The sequence below is a fragment of the Canis lupus genome, chromosome 20 (genome assembly GCF_011100685.1).
Source record: "Canis lupus familiaris isolate Mischka breed German Shepherd chromosome 20, alternate assembly UU_Cfam_GSD_1.0, whole genome shotgun sequence".
Lineage (NCBI taxonomy): Eukaryota > Metazoa > Chordata > Mammalia > Carnivora > Canidae > Canis > Canis lupus.
In genome coordinates, this window is record NC_049241.1 from 43,421,000 (window position 1) to 43,436,300 (window position 15,301).

General features: G+C 42.1%; 1 protein-coding gene across 10 annotated transcripts in view; it reads right to left on the reverse strand.

Moving 5' to 3' along the window:
* LARS2 (leucyl-tRNA synthetase 2, mitochondrial) overlaps positions 1-15,301 on the reverse strand; it is a 188,896-nt gene that overhangs the window by 121,971 nt on the left and 51,624 nt on the right. For all 10 annotated transcript variants that reach the window (XM_038566682.1, XM_038566683.1, XM_038566681.1 and 7 more), the window contains 2 exons: positions 8,456-8,547; positions 6,189-6,249 (listed from right to left, as the gene is read on the reverse strand). In XM_038566682.1, coding sequence (XP_038422610.1) covers positions 6,189-6,249; positions 8,456-8,547 — 153 coding nt within the window. The remainder of the gene's footprint in view (positions 1-6,188; positions 6,250-8,455; positions 8,548-15,301) is intronic.

Sequence of the window (15,301 nt, forward strand, 5' to 3'; positions counted from 1 at the left end):
ATAAAATCTTAAAAAAAAAAAAATGACCAACAGAATATAAAGACAGGGGACAGGGGACTGCACCAGTACTGGGGAACAAAAGAAGGTGTCACTGACATGCCACAAATGTCACGGAATTTTGGCAGATGGAACCATATTGAAGAAAAATACCATAAGCCAAACCGTGCACCACCTCCCAACCTTAAGAACAGGCTGGGTTCTTGAGAAGCTGGGCTCTGCTACCTCTTACTTGAAAGGGCAAAGTCCTGAGGGGACATTGGGCCACGGGACAGATGGAAAGCTCACAAAGTGGACCCCTGTGGCTGTGGTGGTGCAGCGGTACTTCAAGCAGTCACGGTCAGGGGTATGGGTGACATCACAACTCATCCCTGGGTGAGAATCTGACCAAAGAAAAAGATGCACCAGGAACAGTGGATTCCCCAAGCCCAGAAAGGAATCAGTAATGCAGAGATGATGAAGGAGCGTCCTCCCCCCACCCCTCAGGCTGACAGATCTCTAACTTGATATACCAGTCCAGGTCACTCAGCAAACACAGGAGAAAACCCACAAGGTGTCTGTGAAAAGATCCCAAAACAAACAAGGATAACGCAGCACTCCTACTTGTAAAAAAGACTCAGTACAGGAAGCAAAAATAAGTTTTCAACAGCATCTCCTTATATTCTCAAAATTTCTGAACATACACGGTCTGTGAAGATGAGATAAGATGGTAAAAGAACAAGAAAATAAAGAAGCTTGAGAAAGAAACTGGGAACTGAATGAGATAAGTAAAAAGAAAATAATGAAATCTAAAAATACAATAGCAAAATTAGTATCTGCATTAGAAACCACACAAAGCAACACTCATTCAATAGAAACTGGACCAGTGATGTGGAAAGCAAACATGAGAAGTTCTTCCACATGGCAGAGAAGAACAAAGGGACCAAGGTCAGGAGGGAGACAGAGAAAACAAAGGAAGACAGCAAGCAGAGCGGGTGTACAGTTCTTGAAAACCAGAGCCCATAACACTGTCACAGGAAAAGGCCCACAACTACAGATCGAAAGGAGTCCTTGAGCACCCAAAATTTAAGTTGAAGGAGTGACACAGGAATATGCTCTGATGAAAACTGGAAGCGGTGGGGGCAGAGATAGGATGAATCTGACAAGCATCAAATGGGGGGGGTATAAGATTACTGCATGTATGAACAAACCTCTGGGTTGGTCTCAGACTTCCCCACCAAAGGTCAGAGGGTCAGAGGCTGGTGGTTACATAAATTCCACATGGAATTAAGCTGCACAGAACGAATACTACTGAACAGACCCCAGTGACTACATGTAAAAATGATGAAATCTGAATGAGATTCATACTCTAGTTAATAGTTTCATACCAGTGTCAATTTCCTGCTTTGCTATTTTATCATATAGTAGTTCTATCAAATGTTATCACTGGGGGGAAGCTGGGTGAAGGGTACCTAGGATCTCTCTGTACTGTCTGGCAACCCCCTGTAATTCTATAATTATTTAAAAAAAACAGTCGGCCAAGCATCAAGGTCTACTACAGAAATCTGAAAGAAAGAATTCCATACCTCAGCAAATTGCTGTTCACACATGAAAGCAAAGGACAGTCATTCTCCATTATGAAGACAACATATGATGTCACAAAAAGCAAGAGTCAGATTTTTTTAAATGGGCAGACATAAGCTCTAAAAAGCTCTACTGATGAGCATTAAACCAGTTAAGGAGACTTCAATTTGAATAATTGGATGTGATTTAAAAACTAGCAGCAAATACCAAACATAATGTTTAAGAAATAATACATGAACAGAAAAGGTATAATATAAAGAATAAATTAGGCCTAAAAACTCCTACCAAGGGTGCTTGGGTGGCTCAGTCAGTTAAGCATCCGACTCTTGGTTTTGATTCAGGTCCTGAGATCAAGCCCCATGTTGGGTCCCTGCTCAGTGGAGAGTCTGCTTCTCCCTCTCTCTCTGCCTCTCCCCCAGTCATGTTCTCCTTCTCTCTCTCTCTCTCTCTCCCCCTCAAATAAATAAATAAATCTTAAAAAAAAAAAAAAAAGAAAAAGAAAAAACTCTTATCAAAAAAAAAAAAAACCCTAGAAAAATAGGTTGTATAAAGTGGAAGTGTCACTGCCTCTCAAGTTCCTTATTGCACACAGCAAGCAAAAAATACCTGGTTTTATTTGGTATGTTGATACTAAACACTAAAGAAAAACACTTAAAGCTATCTTTTAGCAGAATAAAAAAACAATTTTTTTTAATCTCTAGAGGAAAAAAAGAGAAAATTCTAACTGTAAGACACCCATTAAAAAAAAAAGATATCTAGGGATCCCTGGGTGGCTCAGCAGTTTAGCGCCTGCCTTTGGCCCAGGGCGCGATCCTGGAGTCCCGGGATCGAGTCCCACGTCGGGCTCCCAGCATGGAGCCTATTTCTCCCTCCTCCTGTGTCTCTGCCTCTCTCTCTCAATCTCTCTCTCTATGTCTATCATAAATAAATAAATAAATAAATAAATAAATAAATAAATAAATAAATAAATCTTTAAAAAAAAAGACATCTAAAACTATGTTTTAACTGAGTCTACAAGTGATGTAACAAAAGAATTTGACAGATAAGGGCTAAAAGTTTTAAAAAAAAGTGGACAAAACACATCAAAGAAACAAGACAACAGGGACACACTGTCACATCAGACAATAAGAGGGAGCCTCTGTAGACTACCAGGTATTAGCATTAAAACCAATCATAAAGCAACTATAATTAAAATATGGGAGTAATAATATCACAAATGGATCAAATGATCAGAAACAGAGCTTTAGTAGTATAATAGCATAAAAGAACTAAGTTATATTTAAGGTAGCCCTTTAAATCAATGAGAAAAGGACCATTTAAAAATAAAAACAAAAAAAATAAAAATAAAAAAATAAAAATAAAAATAAAAACAGAAACAATTGGTTATTTAGAAAAAGTCATTCTTTATCTTCTATACTAAAATAATTCCAGTTGAGTTCAATGTAAAACTTAAACCATAAAAGACTGAGAAGATATGAATGTATCTATCTCAAAGAAGGTCTTTCCAAGTACATATTTGTATGCTAATAACCTCACTATAAACAAAATGCATGGCAAATGACAAACTGAGGAAACATATCTATAAAAAAATATTATTAAGAAAAGGACAGGGGCGCCAGCTGGTTAAGTGTCTGACTCTTCATTTCTGCTCAGGTCATAATCCCAGAGTCATGAGATCTGGCTCCACACTGAGCTCTGGGCTCAGCACAGAGTCTGCTTGAGATTCTCTCTTTCCCTCTCCCTCTGCCCCTTCTGCTGGTGCTCTCTCTCTCCCTGTCTATTGTTCAAATAAATAAATAAATAAATAAATAAATAAAGTCTTAAAAAAAAAAAAAAAGGAAGAAAAAGGAAAAGAACAAATACTCCTTGCCTATGCAGGCAAAAGACAGGATTAGATCATACACACACACACCCTAAATTCAAACATCCATTTAACACATGAAAAACAAAACAAAATGAAACCTCACTATCATGAATAATGAAAGAAATACAGATGAAAACATCTAATAACTTGAGAGATAAATGGTCTTCAAACTTTCAAATACCACAAGCCAAATTAAGTTTCCTTCAAGTACCTATCTATATAAGCCTTAAACTTGTTCATGGCTTTTTTGAGAGTTCACATTAAAGAAATAATAGAACATGTTTACCAAGATTTGTGCCCCAAAAGTGGGAGATGAACACAGCAGTCAAATTGGCCAGGGGATTAGCCAAGCCCTACTGCTTGAGTAACCAGCAATAAAATCATGGTAATAAATTTATCTTCATTTCATTTTTTAAAGATTGTATTTCATTATTCATGAGAGACACTCAGAGAGAGGCAGAGATGTAGGCAGAGGGAGAAGCAGGCTCCCTGTAGGGAGCCTGATGTGGGTGGGACTCGATCCCAGGACCCTGGGATCACAGCCTGAGCCAAAGGCAGACACTCAACCACTGAACCACCCAAGTGCCCCAGTATTTTCATTTTAGAGCTTACTAGGGACCCAAAGAAATAATTATGCATGCCTAGCCCATGGTAAGTGCTCTGTAACTATTAGAGTTGTAGCAGCAGGGGCATATTTATCTACAACATCGCACAATAGGTTCAAAATCTCTTTCCTGAAATGCTTGCAGTCAAATGTGCCTCAGAATTAAGACCTTCTTTGGATATCAAAAAGCAAGAGCATATTTATCCAACAAAGTCTAGGAGAGTACCCAGTAATCAATTATATTATTATATATACAGAAAAATATATGAATACTCATTCTAAGTGAGATAAATATCAGTTCAGGTTTTGCAGTCAAATGAGTTAAAAAACTTTTTTTTAGTTTTTAGAGCTTTCTGGACTTTAGATTTGCACAGAAGGGATTGAGAACCCATATTTATAAGAGAAACATTAAAATCTATCTAAATGTATGGTAATAAGAAGTTACATAAATTATAATATAGTCATAAGATAGAAAACTATACCTCTATAAAGTCAGTTTTTCAAAGAATATTTAATAAAATGAGAAAATGTTCATGGATGGTAGGTGTAAAAAAAAGATAAAAATGTGCATTATGGATTTAACTCTGCAAAAGTAAATTACATAGATGTTTATAATTCCAGAATAAAAGATACAAAGAACTATACCGGGATGTTAAATTAGCTGCACTGACTTACACTCTTTAGATTTTTTCTGTACTTTCTAATTTTCTAAAATAATCAGGAAAATTAGCCGCTAATATTTTGAGCCATTTATGGCTGATGTTCCTATGCAGGACTAGAGGGTTAACAAGTCCATCTCTGCCCTCAGGGAACCTAGAATCTCAGCTCTGGAGAGCTATGGGCAGTATTCAGCTCTCTCTGCAACAGACTGCATTTCATCAGTAATTCCCGGCTGACATCCTGGGACAATGTGACCGGGGCACCAGGACTTTTTCACCCCTTCACCAAATGAACAACTGAGGTGACCCTGCAAATCAAGTCAGTGGTAAAAATGGCATCGGTGGTACAATTAGAACTTAATTCAACTCGTGACCTTATCTAAGGAAGCTACCAAAAAACAAACAAAAAGGACTGTTCGGATGTGTTTGCTTTTTCTCACTGTATTCAACAAATCTCAATTATCTAAGAAATTGCTGGAGGAGGAGGAAAAGATTGTTTTTGGATTTGTTCCAGGTGCTTCTCATGAGGAAGAGGATGTGAACTTGAACTTGACAGGCCCAGTAATGAAAACCTCAATCATTTTGTGGAACATAGGGATGCTAGAAGGGTTCATGACACTAGAAGGGTCCCTCTTTTATTTATTTATTTATTTATTTATTTATTTATTTATTTATTTATTTAATTTATTCATTCATTCATTCATAGAGACACACAAGGGGGCAGGGGTGGAGAGGCAGAGGCAGAGGGAGAAGCAGGCTCCACACAGGGAGCCCAATGTGGGACTCGATACCGGGTCTCCAGGATCACGACCCCGGCCAAAGGCGGCACTAAACTGCTGGGCCACCGGGCCTGCCCTAGAAGGGTCTCTCTTACCAAACAGGCCACCAGTGTCTAAGGGGGTGGGCCTTCAGCCACAGTGTGCAAGGGCTCAGTTCCCAGTTACCTGAGTGTTCCTAACACCCAGGTGGTATTCATGAACTCCTCCCATGTCTAGGATTCTCCACTGACTTAATACACAGCTCAAAAGTATTTTACACCAAAATGCTATTTGTGACATAATCATTATGGGCTGTTATCAGACCCAATTTGGAACTTGGAATGCAGATAAATAAATGGTCAGTCAACTCAACACCTATTCACCCCAAAAAACCAGAGAGGCTGATAATTAATCACGTTAATATAGATTCCACTAGTCTTTTTAAAATATTGCAAAGAGGAAAAATCCATTTGTGTGAGGCTTTTGATACCCATAAATTCTAGCCAGCTATGGAGTTAAATAAGAAGTTAACTCTCTTCACTTAATCCTACAGAAAATGACTTGTCGGCAGGCAGACTGTCCTCTGGGAATACTTTTTCATTTGTGGAATGCTGATCCTTCCCATCTCTCCCTCCCCTTCTCCCAACCCAAAGAGGAGAAATGTGAAGTAAGTGCACATGGTTCCCCATGGAAGGGCGACCTTCATAAAAAGGAAAACTTTCCAGGATAAAGGGCTGACTTACCCTATCCCAGCTGAAACACAGGCCCAGTCGATCAAGCTGCTTCCTCATGTGTTCAATATTACTGTGAAATGGAGGGAAGAAAGTTTGGTTTTCAGAAGACAGAAGCCACAGACAATCAACACTTTGAGGATATGAAGGGAAAGTAAAAATCTAAGTTATTCAAAAGGGCTTCCAATGTTGTTTTGCCCTGGGGAAAAAAGATTAATCAGTAAGACTCAACGAAAATATCAGTGTATTAGAAGATATCTATTTGGATTCATCCAGAATCTACTAGAAACTACAGTGGTCTTTGGCCCTGGGGACTGGCTCTTCCTCTGGCTGTGATAGGCAACCCCTGTGGTATGTGCACTCCTGGCCCATCCCTATGTCTGTATTCCATGCAAATTTAAGCTAAGCATTTACAAGTTTAAAATCAGCTGAAGAAAAAAACCCTAATGTACAAATTGTGGGAATCCAAAAGAAACCCGCTTTCGGGTTTATCGGTCAAAACCTAAAATCTAAAACTATCCAATAATTGAGATAGGGGGAGAAAAGCAAATTAATCAACTTTATTATGAAATGAAATAAGGGAATATGTTTTTTTTTTCCCCTTGGTAATCTCTGCTTAGCCAACAATAGTTTATTTTCGTCCAGGCTTCGTGCTAGACATTTTGCAGAAAAGTGCCTACTATGGACAATGTTTGTGTCCCCCCCAGAGTTTGTATGTTGAAACCTAATTTCCAAAGTGATGGTATTTAGAAGTGAGGACTTTGGAAGGTGACAAGATCATGTGGGGGAAGCCCTCTTGAATGGGAGCAGTGCCTTTATGAAAGAGACTCCAGAGAGCTTCCCTGCCCCTCTGCCATGTAGGGACACAGAGAAGATGGCCACCTGTGAACCAGGAAGGGGCTCCTCTCCAGATACCAAATCTGCAGGTGCCTTGGTCTTGGACTTCCCAGGCTCTAGAACTATGAGAAAGAAATGTTTGTTGTTTATAAGCTACCCAGACTATGGCATTTGTGTTATAGCAGCCAACTAAGATGGACTATCCCTCTTTTACGGACAAATAAACTGAAGCACAGAGACGTTAAGTAGTTTCCTCAAGGTGATTAGCTACCAAGAAAGCAGGATTTGCACTAAGGTGGCCTGATTCAGGGGCCATCTTCTTAACCACTATTTTTTCTGTGGAGGGGTTGGCAAACTTCTGCAAAGGGCCAGATGGTAAATGTTTTCAGCTTTGTGAGCCATATGGTTTATCACAGCTACTCGACTCTGCCCCTGTATCATGAAAGCAGCCATGGGCAATATGTAAACAAATGGGTATGACTGTGTTCCAATAAACCTTTATTTACAAAATCAGGCAGAGCCGAATATGGCCCATGGGGCCTAGTTTGCTAATCCTCCATCTAGCTTTACATCAATTTTGTGCCATCTTTGGTCCACTTTATTTGAATATCTTTTCTGTCTTTTTTCATTACTCCCATGTAATCGAAAATTAACCATAACTGAGAAAGTGGTAACTAGGGGTTAGGAGAAAAAAAGGGAAGTGAATGGTACAATGGATGATTCTACAAAGTAGCCTCGGGCAAAATAAAGCAAAGGGAGGTCAAAGACAATTGAGATAGGCCCTGGAATTGCCCTTCTAGATCTCTTGAGGCATGGAGTGGGGAAAGGCCCCCAGATCTTTGTGAAAGAGGCTGGCAGAGTGAGCCCAGAACATTCCGCTGGGTTCTGGTGTGAGAGATGGGCACTGCTGGCCCACATGTACATGGAAGCCTGAGGCACAGGTGGAATTGGGGATGTGTCCCCCTTGGAGAAGGCCATATTCAAAATACACTGGCCATATATTTCTACATTGAATGTCTAAGTTTCCATTGTTCTAGAATGGTGAAGGCAAACATTAACAGAATTTTCCGAGAAAATTACAATGTGGAATTTGGATATAGCCCACATTGTGGTCAAGCGGATGAGAAACACTATAGAAATTTAACAAATGCAACCCTGTCCTTCTTTTCCCTTCCAAATGCAAATACCCAGGGGAAGAATAACTTTATAACAACAAAGCATCAAAATGAACACATTCCGAATGAATACCCAGAACCTTCTCTGGGACTTCTCAGTTAAGAATACAGCAAGCTAAAAGACAAACACCAATATACATAATCCTGCTCATCGCTTGGCAGACAGCAATGTTTTGTTTGCTTCACTATCTGTTTCTCAGGCACAGAGTAAAACATTTTTTTAAGGTTTCTGTATGGAAGTATTTGAAGACGCCTGTAAATACATACCTTTGCGTCCAACTTTCTGGATGTAGATTCCTCTCAATCGCTGCATTTTCAGCAGGCAGTCCAAATGCATCCCATCCCATGGGGTTGATGACCTAGCACCCGGAAGAGAAACATCAGCCATGGCAGATTGCTAACACCTCTATCCATATTCTTCTGGGTCATAAACAGGCATTCTCTCCTACCAACATGTCATATCCCCTTCTGGACGACTCCAGACTATGCTTCTGAAAGCCAGCTGACTACCATGACAAATGGAGAGGAGAGCATATAGAACGTTACACACCAAGGTGCCCATAGCAGTTATCTCTGAGTAGACTCATCTTCATGACTACTCTTTACTTTCTTCCTCTTGGCTGTATTATCTATAATGAAACCAAATCGTTTATCTAAAATTACAGTTTTTAAAAAATTTCAATAATATGTACATGTAAAAATGCACAGGCATTTAAAATGCTCACCTCATAGTACTTTCTTCCAGTTGAGGAGCTGGGCCATCCAAAACGGTAGCCACTGGCCACATGTGATTATATAAATTTAAACTTAAATTAAAATAAAAAATTCAGTTCCTCAGTCATGCTAGCCACCTTTCAAGAGTGCAACAGGCACTTCAAATCCCTTCCTGTAAGACGTTCCCATTCCCTGAAGAAGCAGCCTAAAATCTTAGAGCTCAAAAGGCTTTGATATGTCATCCAGGCCTAACCCCCTTTAATTGGACAGTTTAAGCAACAAGGGCCTCGCAAGAGTGAGCAGCCTAGCCACATCACAGCAGTAGCAATTACCTTCAGCCAGGATGTGCCAGTAAGGCATTCATTCTGCAAATGGACAACAGTTACAGCTCAGTTGGCAGCTCCTGTCAACCTATTTTACACGAATGGGAACAATGGCTTGAAACACATACTGTGGCACCAAGGGACAGCCTTGTTTGTAATCATATAGACAGCCTGAGCTTGTTCACACACAAGCTGCATTTCCTTGGGATAATGACGAATACTCAGAGGCACATGAGACCTGGGGGCGTGGGCTACTGTGGCAGCCACTGTCATCTGCTACCCTGGTAGGCAGCACCCACAACACGGCACATCACTGGTTCCCCCACAATATTTCAGTGGTGTCACTGGCCAGAGGTATTACGGAGGCCATCTGACAGCAGGGAGGCAGACGTCTTGACCTCACACGCATCCTTACCCCTTTAGCTTCCTGAACGTGAGTTATTCATGACAACTGTCTGCAGCACATTGGTGCCAGGTGTTGGAAGTTCTTAACCAAACCGAATGGACCATGAGCTTCAAAGGGCCAGTCATCTACTTGGCCTTCTTTTCCATAAAAGAGGCCCAGTGGTTCTGTCCTGCATAATTAATGACTCCTATCAGATGCTCCACTTCAAAGTAGTCCAGCTGTTCCTGCCACAGCTGGCCAAAGCAGGGGTAGCCCGGGAGAGAAGGCAGCCACCGGGAACCCTGGGTGGGAAGAGCCCTGCCTCTGTCCTGGGCAAGGACACACTGCCTAGTAGATCTGGCCATAGTAGGGGTGGTGGTGAGTCTGACCCACTCAGATCTGCTTTCCAGAAGAGATATAGGCCTGGTGAACAAACAGCACTGTGGAGTGCTCCAGCTGGCTACTGCCACAGGGGAGGCTGGGAAGCCTTGGATGTCCAGGCAAAGATGACATGATTCCCACGTTCAGCCCTGCATCTGTACACCTCCTGAGTTCAGTGAGAATAGGGTCCTTCCTTTCTCCTTTACAGGATGTTTCTCAAAGTCCAGACAAAATACGAGCTTACTTTAACACATGAAACAACACAGTACGTGATACACATAAAAGCAAAGCTGACTCTCCCCCCTGGCGCCAACCCCCATTCTCAGCTCTTTGACTTAACTGGTAACACCAGCCTCTGTATCCCTCTACATCTTTCTTCTCACTCAAGCACAGATATACAAACATATGTACATATACATAGGAGCTGGCTGGTTTATTTTGGAAACAACCTGTTATACGCTATTTTATGATCTGCTTTTTTTTTTTTCATTTAACATATCATGGACATCTGTACAAACGATGTAAGTGTATGTGTGTGTACACCTATGTGCTTGTGTGTGGCCTTTTAAAACATCCTAACATTCCCCAGGTATATCTGCTGTTTGTAGTTTTAGGAACTTGACCAGATACAACCCAATCCAGTTGATCTTTCAGATCCAAGATCTCTCTTCCTCCTGCTAAATGGGACAGACCCAGGACGCCTGGGTGGCTCAGCGGTTGAGCGTCTGCCTTTAGCTCAGGGCGTGATCCCAGGGTCCAGGGATCGAGTCCCACATTGGGCTCCCTGCATGGAGCCTGCTTCTCCCTCTGCCTGTGTCTCTGCCTCTCTCTGTGTGTCTCTCATGAATAAATGAATAAAATCTTAAAACATAAATAAGTAAAAAAAAAAAAAATTAAAAATAAATAAATAAATAAAATAAATGGGACAGACCCAAAATGCTTCATCCTTCCAGGTGGTGTCCCTCCCCTTCAGGAAACTGCTCTTCCTCCAACTTCACACAGTCTTGCTGGGGGCTGCCAATCACAAAACCCACCCCTCTGGTTACACATGCTTGAATGCTGCTTTTCTGGGCTTGTCTGTTGTCTGCAGGGGGTGGGGGTAGGGGTGGAGGTGGGAGGCAACAAAGATCAGAAAAAGGACAACACACTCACTTTACTCATTTCTCCTTGGCCCAGAGGAACAAGGAGATGAGACGGGGACTCTGGGTGACCTCACCCTCCACCTGGTAGAGGTATCTAAGAAAACAGAGCTGGTATGGGGACAAAGACTGGGGATACCCACATGGTTCCAGGACCTGTCCCGGTCCCCAAGGGCTTCTGACACTACCTCTGATTCTGTGAACTACACCAGAGTCTATAAAAACAAACACTCCCCCCCACCCCACTTGTGGCTTAAGCTGGTCTGAGCTGAGGGCTGCAGTCTCTGGTAGCCAAGAATCCTGAGCAAAACAAACATGTTTCAGGAGACAGCTGTCTCTTCAGCATTGCTTAATCCATAGATGAGAAACATTCCCTTGTATTAACTATTAAGCTTCATAATTTTTTCTCTTTTTCTTTCATTTCCAAAAGCTAAAAAATACAAAAAATAAAAAAAAAATTCAATCAACCAATCAATCACATGTTGGAGATTTGTGCTGGATTATTAGAAAGTTCTGCACTACTTCCATGGACTATACAAGAGCAAGTGTGATTTCCAGCTGTGCTTTAATTCTCCTGGGGCTGCTTCACTGGAGGAAAAATGTAACTGTTGTGTAACTGCTCCAGGAGAAAGGGGAAAACTTAATTACCCTTGGTTTCTTTGTTGGAAGTGCCAAAATAACACTGGTTCAATGCTCCTGCCTATCAACATTCTGTTAGATGCTGTCCATGTTTTTAAATAAAGTCAATACAGAGGCCGTCACAAAAACCGGTCTGGATTTACGTAATATTTTTCTATTTTTGTTTTCAGATGAAATTCACATGAAAAGATATTCTTAGCCCACATGTTATGTTCCCAAGCTGTCTATGAAAATCAAGTTAGAAAATCTTAAAGCTTCTTAATATTCCATTCTTACCAAAAATCGACAAAAAAGCAAACGCCTGCCCTAGAATACAGACTGTGGGAAGGCCTCTTTGCATCCTGAAGTCAGAAGAGTTCTCTCCACTATGGGCCAAGTCACTGGAATAAATGTTCCCGTGAGCCAATTTCTATGGAACAGGAGAGGGGTCCCATCATTCCTCTACCTGGGTTTCCAGAGCCTCCGGGACCAAGTGCAGAACTCACTCTAGTGCTAGGAGAGGATTCACCACCGTCAAGCAGGAACCCAGTAAAGCCTGTAACAGGATCATGAAAATACCAAAGCCTGTCCCTTTCTCCGAGGCAACAAATTCTATTTGCTGAACAAACTGTCACAGCCCCTTGATAGTAAAGATACCACGTCACGTGCTTCTTTTGCCAGCCTCCTTCACCACTTGGTCTCTTAGACATCGTCCACATGGAATACCTCCAATGTAGACCCAGGATGCCTGCCTTCTTGCCTGTGATTTCCTGTGGCCAAGACTATCCAAAACATTCACTGGAAGGAATTCAAACTCTCCTTTTTGGTTCTCAAATTCCTCCTCCTTTCTTCCTATCACCCTAACTTGGTTTAACCTTTACAGCTAGGGCTACCCAATCCCTCTCAATTCCCTAGGCATTAACACTTCTTGGACATGAGTGCTTTCTGTAGAAAAGGAATCATAAAAAAAAGTCTTAGTAGCTTTAACTTGGAAATCTATTAAATTAAATTTCCAGTGTGTGAAAAACCATCACTTCCAGCTGCTCTTCTAACACTCTTTTACACATTTAAAATTAAGTGAGAAGCTGAGAGGGACAGTGGAACAACCCCCAAATCCAGAAGAGCGGGAGAACCCCGCCACCACCCCTAGACTGAAGGAGGAATTAAGTGGGAAGCAGAAGTAACAGAGCTCCACACCTGAGGTCATGAAACTGAAATACAGGGGTCTGCCCAGACGGAACTGGATTCCTGAAGAAGATGCTGACCAGGGCAGACAGAGGGAAATTCTCCAGCTTCTCCTTTCCTCCTGCACGCCAGGCTTGCCAGAATTTCTTCTTGTCCAAAACCAGCTGGAGGCCAGCTGCCACTAGGGCTTGGGAAACGTGGTCTGCAGGGGTCTGTGCTTCTGCTCTGTGGGGGTCAGAGCAAAGCAGTGGGTGGAGCTGACAGCCAACGGGCCAAGGGCCAGCCCAGGAACCTCAAACCTACCACAATTTGAGATGTCAAAGGGGAGTCAAGGCCAGCCACTGTCAAAGGGCAAACAAAGGAATCAGAAGCCTGGCAACTAAAACCAAGGTTGGGCAGAAGGTAAGGCCTGGGAGCTGGGACTAGGCCAGTCTCTGGTGTGGACAGAATCACGTGCCCAGGGCTCACCCTGACAGGGCCTTCTGCTGCCTCGCGAGTTGAGCTGTGGACATCTCAGGGTTGGCAGGCAGGGTGGATGGCAAGTAGACTATAAAAAAAGGATATAGGAGAGAGCACGGTTACATAGGACAACATGCAGATGAGGTTCTGAAGGGATATACACCGGAACGTGCCAGGGGTCACTGCCCAGAAGGGCCTGGTCCTGGAGGGGGTAGGCAAAGGAGACTCTAGCCTCATCTATGTCATATTTCTTCTTCTTTTTTAAAAAAGATTTTATTTATTTATTCATGAGAGACACAGAGAGAGAGGCAGAGACATAGGCAGAGGGAGAAGCAGGCTCCCTATGGGGAGCCTGATGTGGGACTTGATCCCAGAACCCCGGGATCACACCCTGAGCCAAAGGCAGACGCTCAACCACTGAGCCACTAAGGATCTCATATTTCTTCTTTTTAAAGGGAAGAATATGGGATGTTATGTGCAATTTAAAAAGACATTTTTTAAGAAAGAAAAAAAGAACAGGCAAAGATACAGTTCTTCCTCCAACACAGGAAGTAAGATCAAGTAGAGGTAAGAAAACTTTTAAGGTAAAAAGGAAGGAAGCTGGGGCAGCTGATCATCTGCCTTCCTGATGGCAAGAGGAAGAACACAGCTGTTACTACAGAATAGGTTACCAACCTATTCCCTAGGAATGACCAGCTTTCTCCCCTTTTCATCATAAAACAAAACTTTATAGTTGAAACCAATTGAAACCAATTCAGCTTCGAGCTGAGAGCAACCATGGTTACTGTTTCTCAAAAAATTGCTATTTTCAGAGAATGTCATGGTTTCTCTGGAGTAGATTCAACACTTTATTTCCAAGAAATGAGAAGCACAACATTTAATTTTGTTTAGCAAGTGTAATAACCCATCATTATTATAGACTGAGGCTCAAAGTCCTCAAGCGAGGACTTCAGAGTAAAAAACCCGAATGACAATACCTAGACCCAAACCAGAAGACCTCCTCTGGGAAGGTGGAGAGATGTGACAAGCAGATAAATCAGCCAGTTTCTAATCAAGACACTGGACCAGCAATTCATTCCTCCCTTCAAATTACATCGGAGAGGATAAGCCCTGGAAATCCACTCTCCACTTTTAGAAGCTGCAGAGAGTCAAAAATTTGAAAACTAAATGCCCTGCTATGCACCTTCTGGATACTTCATATACACTTGTTGACTGGCTGGCAGGCTGAAAATTGATGAAACATTTGTTATCATTCACTTGCTAAGAACTCCCTCCGCTTCCTGATATTTGGGGGTAATCACATTATGATCATGCAGCAGCAAGACACAGAGCCTCAATTACTTCCTCCTCCACAGTGACTAGCAAAAAGGCTCAAGCAGAAAACCTGACTTGGGCAGTGTGCGGAGGCTTCTGGCCTGAGACAAATGAGTCCAAGCCCAACCCTGGGAGAGGGACTGGGCACCTTGATGCTGTCATCACCCTGCTTTTGATCCAGAGGGTGCCAAGAAGACCAGCCAGGTGGGTCATTTTATTTTCAAATCCCCTGTGCATACAACATACAAAAACACAACAAAATCACCATATATGCTAAGCTTTAAATACGTCATCAGACACTGTTGAGTTTAAGAAGAAGCCAATTGGCAGGGCAGTCTTTTCTGACTCTTGAGAGAGAATAACTGATCTCTGGCTCCAAGAGGCCCCTGCTTAACCATCCAAACGTCAGGACTACCTTATTTTTGCTACTATCAGTTGGGTTACACGGGAAATTGCATTACAGTTTTTCTCACTGCCTCATAAGAACCTTGCCACAAATCTGTGAGGTGGGCTGGGCAGGACTTATCATTGGCATTGACTAACGCCCCTATTTCTGATCAATTCATCACCCCCAAATCACCTAACTCTCCACTTA